The 6666-nt window shown below is 39.0% G+C and overlaps 1 protein-coding gene across 2 annotated transcripts in view; it reads right to left on the bottom strand.

Moving 5' to 3' along the window:
- Positions 1-1079: 1079 nt before the first annotated feature.
- The window catches only part of GUCY1A2 (guanylate cyclase 1 soluble subunit alpha 2), a 462539-nt gene continuing 456952 nt past the window's right edge, over positions 1080-6666 (bottom strand). The window contains exon 8 of one of the 2 annotated variants that reach the window (XM_036258990.1): positions 1080-1633. In XM_036258990.1, coding sequence (XP_036114883.1) covers positions 1426-1633 — 208 coding nt within the window. In that variant the 3' untranslated portion in view covers positions 1080-1425. The remainder of the gene's footprint in view (positions 1634-6666) is intronic. The other variant, XM_036258989.1, reaches the window with a different exon arrangement.

The following is a 6666-nucleotide window of genomic DNA, read 5'->3' as shown; positions in this document are numbered from 1 at the left end:
ACTAGAGTGAAAAAATGGACACCCTAAGTTTTTAAGGAAACAAAACTTTCCAGCTCATTAACCTCAATGGAAACTTAGGTTTTTATATCTGATTCAAAATAGAAAACCTCTGGACACACTGTGCTCCTAATTTCAGGGTGAGTCTGTAATAACACTTTCATGCAGTGCTAATTACTAGAAAGTGGTCTGCATTTTAGCAGAACATTCAATGGAAGCCTCTTTGTAACTGTAGTGATGAGTGTCTGAAGGTTAGAGCTGCTTCAGTATTCTGAAGGTGATTCACTGAATTTAAAAGCCAAATCAATCAAACTGCTGATGAACATATTTTTTTCATCTCAAAGCCATAAAATACAAGTATTTTCCCTTGCTCTTTATTATACAAGAAGGAACAACATTGTTGTAGTATCTAAGATTCACTCCCAAGAGTGGCCTTAGGAGCCATCCATGATGGGATGGGAGAGGATGAACATGTTATTTAGTAGGCTGCTATATTAGAATGCAGTGTAGTATGTTACGACAACTACCTGTGTGTATAAGTGCTAAGTTGAAAGGGGTCCAATGTAGAGAGCATTTTATTTTGATTGATATTTGTTAAAAGATGGCAAAAAAGACATTTGTTTAATCCTGATTACAGATATATGTGCTATTAGGAAATTCCATTGCCTCTGGATTCCATGCTACATTAATTCAATCTAAAAGATATATTTACCAAGAAGATGTACAATTCTTTCTCAGCATCTGGAATCCTTGGTTATGTGTGTTCTCAGTCTAAGCCCCTAATGACTCTATATAAATAAAACTGTATTCAATTAATAGGTTAGAGTTACATAACATACCAACTATATAGTAGCAGATTCTGAAAATCTAATATTGTTGTGTGAAATGTAATGATCTAGAAGAAGAGATATGTATAAAAATAGGTACTATCCCTAAAATATTTTGCTCAGTTACAGTTCTTCCTGCTGAAAAGTTTACCACACTGCCATAATATATGTATGAAATGTCTGTTCAGAAAAACAAAATTAGAAAATGTTCTACATATACCAACTCACTAAATGTAGGCATACACACTCAAAACTGGCTCTCAAAAGTGAAACAAATATATAGGGAAAGATACCTGTATGTGTGACAAACAGGAAAAGGTGAAGTCTATTTATTGGCTAGTTTTAAAAGAGGGCCCATACTTGTAATTAAAATATATATGTAACCAAAAACACTCATATGGATGGACATGCCTTATTTCCCCCACCCTTCATTTTTTTCATTAATAGTTGTCACCCACCTTTTACTAGGATTATTGCCTGACATAACAAATTCCGCTGTTCGTTCCCAACAATCAGTGACAGAGAATCTCTGTCCACTCTCCCATTGTTCCCTGTGATCTGGGCTTGTGCTTTTGGAGGAGTCTTTGATATGTGACAGGTCTCAGAGGCTTGTCTCCCGGAGGAACATGGTGCCAATGTTGTAGGAAATCTTCTTTATTCTTGACGAAGAAAGAGAAGGCTTTGGCTGCTTGGGACCAGTCCTCACCTCCAGGAAATAGCAGATCCCAGGGATTTCCTTTGGAAAGTTGTCAGGAAGCTCTTCACGGGACCGAGGAATGAATGTGAAACTTTCTTCCCTTTTTAATAATCTAAGAAGAAAATATAGATAATGTGAATCAAATAAGCAGTGGAAATGCAAATAAATGGACAGAAATGTTAAAGACTCAGTCAATGACTGTGCTCAAGCTAATGCCCCTATTCTTTGTGTAGATACGGCCTTCATAGGTTTCCAAATACTAGAAATGTTATTTAAGATCCCTTCACATTATCATCATCATCATCATCATCATCAACACAAAGTTGTTCTTAGTACTACTTGAAAATATTTGTTCAAATTTTATGTCCAGCCCCTAAACAAACTGAGGACACTTCATAATACAAGTTTTTATTCAAACATAAAGGATTTGTACGTTATGTTTTTAAAAACTGGCCAGATTCTAGAATATTCCTTTTATGTTTTGTAGACTCTTCATAAGCTTTAAATGTGTGTCTAATATGCAAACCAAGTATTTAGCTTTGTAGAATGATATTCATGACTCCAAGTGTCTGACATAGGCTACTGACTTCTGGCAATACACCCACTCTAAACTCACTAACATTATTTGTCAAACAGCTGAATTCTTTCCTTCCAGGCACACTTAAAGATTCTTTTTTTTTTTTTTTTTTTTAGCATGCTAAGACTAGTTTTACTCTTTTCTAGTTCTATGAAAGGTTCAGTTTGATACTTATACCTAAAAATGTGGCCCACTAGTTCTAATTAATTCAACAACTCTATGGGCTGCTTCTTATGGCCCAAGAAAAATCTTCCAGATCCTTCTGAATATAATGATAACTAGAACACAACCAAAAAGCTCATGTTTTATCAACAGAGATAGAAACAGGGAATAAAAGAAGCAGAAAATAATTATTGAATAAAAAAACAAAAACACAGTGATATAAAAGTCACATAAAACAGAATGGGCTAGATACCATTTCATACATAGATATAGAAGGCACTGTAGTCTGGAAGAGGAAACATGTTTGCAGCAGGGGTCACAAAACTTTCCTAGGAGACACAGCACTTAAAGATGGGAAGACTTTTGACCTGGCCGGTTTGGCTCAGCGGTTGGAGCGTCGGCCTACGGTCTGGAGAAACCCAGGTTTGGTTCCCGCTAAGGGCACATACCTTGGTTGTGGTTTGTCCCCGGCCCTGGTTGGGTCGTGCGGGTGGCAGCCACTCGATGTGTCCCTTCACATCAATGTTTCTCTCTCTCTCTCTCTTCCTCTCTCTCCCTCCCGCTCTAGCTGAACAAAAAATGGAAAAATGTCCTGGGGTGAGGATAAAAAAAAAAAGAAAAAAAAAAGATAATCATCTATATATTAAGAAAAATACAGAGAACCGAAAAATGGCGGCGGAGTGAACAGAGCTACACAGACTGTCTCCCAGAACCAAACTGGAATTACAACTATAACACAGACAAATCGACGGGAAAAACCAACAGAAAAGCAGCTTGCGAGGACCATACAACGAGGGACACTGACTCGATCCCGGTAGGCTTGCGAAGGCGCGAGACGGGGCTGGGAGCCCACGGTCGGCAGCTCGGCAGCAGCCTTAGCTGTAAGCGGCACCCGCGGGTTACACTCCCAGGCGGCTCCACAGCGCAGAGCCGGGACAGAGGCTGAAACAGCCACAGCCACTCTCCTTGGGCTCCAGCAGAGGGAGGGCAGACTGGACTGGATCTGTGTCGGGACACTCGGGGTTTGGAGGGCGCTCAGAGCTTTGGCTGAGTGCAGCCACTCAGGACGGTGGCCACATTGCTCGTTCCCAGGGCTCTGAGGAGAGGCAGCAGCCCCTCCCTCGGAGATCCAACCCCACCCTGTGGGCCATTGCAGTGTTAATTGAGGCTCACAAACAACCAGCATCTGCCCCACCCTCGTGAAAGCCCCTTGGCTGAGCACCAGAGGGAGTTTTTCAATCAACTGACAACCCAAAACTGATCAATTAACCTAGACTGCTAGCCTCCAGGCAAAAAGCTAGAGGATAACAGTACCTTTCCTGGGCTGGCAACTTTAACCAGGAAAGTAAGACTTAACAGTGATGTTCAACGAGGGTCCTCCCTCGCTCATCTAAACACAGGAGAGGGAGCCACAAACAGCAGAACACCAACACCCACAGGGAGAACTTGACAGGCTCCAAAGCCCACAGTGATAGCCAAAATGGTGAAACACAGAAACAGAAGCCAAATGAAAGAGCAAGACACCTCCACCGAAGATGAGATCAATATGGAGCAATTAGGCATTTTAACAGAGCTAGAATTCAGAGCCATGATCTTGAGGAAGCTGAACAGCATGAGTAAGGACATAGAGACACTGAAAATAAGCCAAATGGAAATTAAAAACCAACAAGAAGAGATAAAAAATGACATATCCGAAATGAAAAACACATTGGAAGGTTTAAAAAGCAGAATAGGGGAAGCTGAGGACTGGATCAGTGAATTAGAAGACAGGGTAGAAAAAATCAACCAATCAGAAAAACAAAAGGAAAAAACTATTAAAAAACAGGAAGACAGCTTAAGAGAACTATGGGACAACTGGAAACGTAATAATATCCGCATCATAGGAGTCCCCGAAGAAGAAGAAAATGAGCAAGGGATAGAGAATATATTCAAAAAAAATAGTGAAAGAAAACTTCCCTAATTTGGTGAAGGAAGAAGGCATTCAAGTTCAAGAAGCACAGAGAGTCCCAAGTAAGAAGAACCCAAACAGGCCCACACCAAGACACATAGTAATTAAAATGCCACAAATTAAAGACAAAGAGAGAATCCTAAAAGCAGCAAGAGATAAGCAACAGGTTACCTACAAAGGGAACCCCATAAGGCTCTCAGCTGACTTCTCACAAGAAACACTAAGGGCCAGAAGAGAATGGCATGAAGTAATCAAAGTCATGAAAAACAAGAATCTGAATCCAAGACTACTCTACCCAGCAAGGCTATCATTCAAAATAGAAGATCAAATAAAGAGCTTCCCAGACAAAAAAAAAAAGGCTAAGGGAATACATTAGCACCAAACCAGCACTGCAAGAAATGTTAAAAGGACTGCTGTAATTAGCAGTAGAAGTGGGAAGAAAAATAGAACCACACTAAACAAAAATGGCAATAAATAAGTACATATCAATAATCACCTTAAACGTAAATGGATTGAATGCTCCCATAAAGAGACACAGAGTAGCTAATTGGATAAGAAAGCATGACTCATCTATATGTTGTTTAGAAGAGACCCACCTCTCAACAAAGGACTCACATAGGTTGAAAGTGAAGGGATGGAAAAAAATTTTCAAGCAAATGGAAAGCCAAAAAAAAGCTGGGGTAGCAATTCTCATATCTGATAAAATAGATTTCAAAATGAAGATCATAACTAGAGACAAAGACGGCCACTACATAATATTGAAACGATCTATCCAACAGGAAGATATAACCTTGATAAACATATATGCACCCAATATAGGAGCACCAAAATATATTAAAAATCTTCTGGAGGACTTCCAAGGAGAAATCGACAACAATATAATCATAGCAGGGGACTTCAACACCCCGTTGACAGTATTGGATAGATCCTCTAGGCAAAAAATTAGCAAGGAAACAGAGACTCTAAATGAAGCACTAGACCAAATGGATTTAATAGATATCTACAGAGAATTACACCCCAAAACTACAGAATACACATTTTTCCCAAGTGCACATGGGACATTCTCAAAGATGGACCACGTGATAGGACACAAACTAAATCTCTACAAGTTCAAGAATATTGAAATCATATCAAGCATCTTCTCAGATCACAATGGCATGAAACTAGAAATCAGTTGCAACAAGAACATGCAAAGACATTTCAACACATGGAGGCTAAATAGCATGTTATTAAACAATGAATGGGTCACCAAGGAGATCAAGGAAGAAATTAAAAACTTCCTGGAATACAATGAAAATGAACACACAACAACACAAAATCTATGGGATGCAGCGAAAGCAGTTCTGAGAGGGAAGTTCATAGCACTACAGGCCTACCTCAAAAAACAAGAAAAATTTCTAATTGACTGTCTAACCTCACAACTTAAAGAATTAGAAAGCAAACAAAAAGAAAACCCCAGAGCAAGTAGAAAGAAGGAAATAGTAAAGATCAGAGCAGAAATAAATGACATAGAGACCAAAAAAACAATTCAAAGGATCAATGAAACAAAGAGCTGGTTTTTCGAAAAGATAAACAAGATTGATGGACCCTTAGCTAGACTCACCAAGAAACAAAGAGAGAGAACCCAAATACACAAAATCAGAAGTGAAAGAGGAGAAGTAACAACCAACACCACGGAAATACAAAAGATCATTAACAACTACTATGAACAACTATATGGCAACAAATTCGACAATCTAAGCGAAGTGGACAAATTTCTAGAAACACACAGTCTCCCAAAACTATTCCCGGAAGAGATAGAAAACTTGAACAGACCAATAACAACTAAGGAAATTGAAGAGGTAATCAAGACTCTTCCAGCAAACAAAAGCCCAGGCCCAGATGGTTTCACGGGGGAGTTTTACCGAACATTCAAAAAAGAACTAACACCCATTCTCCTCAAACTATTTCAAAAAATTCAAGAAGAAGGAAGACTTCCAAACACGTTCTATGAGGCCAGCATAATTCTAATTCCAAAACCAGAAAAAGACCCTACGAAGAAAGAAAACTACAGGCCAATATCCCTGATGAACATAGACGCCAAAATCCTGAACAAAATATTAGCAAATCGGATCCAGAAATACATCAAAAAAATTATTCACCAAGACCAAGTGGGATTCATTCCAGGGATGCAAGGCTGGTACACTATTCGCAAATCAATAAACGTGATACACCACATAAGCAAAATGAAGAATAAAAAACACATGATCATATCAATAGATGCTGAAAAAGCATTCGACAAAATCTAGCATCCATTTCTGATAAAAACGCTCAGCAATGTAGGAATAGAGGGATCATATCTCGACATAACAAAGGCCATATATGAAAGACCTACAGCCAACATCATACTCAATAGACAGAAACTAAAAACATTTCCATTAAGAACAGGAACAAGACAGGGATGTCCACTTTCACCACT

Source organism: Molossus molossus, unplaced genomic scaffold (assembly GCF_014108415.1).
Source record: "Molossus molossus isolate mMolMol1 unplaced genomic scaffold, mMolMol1.p scaffold_m16_p_13, whole genome shotgun sequence".
Lineage (NCBI taxonomy): Eukaryota > Metazoa > Chordata > Mammalia > Chiroptera > Molossidae > Molossus > Molossus molossus.
The sequence above is the reverse complement of the archived record's forward strand: the minus strand, read 5'-3'. Positions and strand labels throughout refer to the sequence as shown.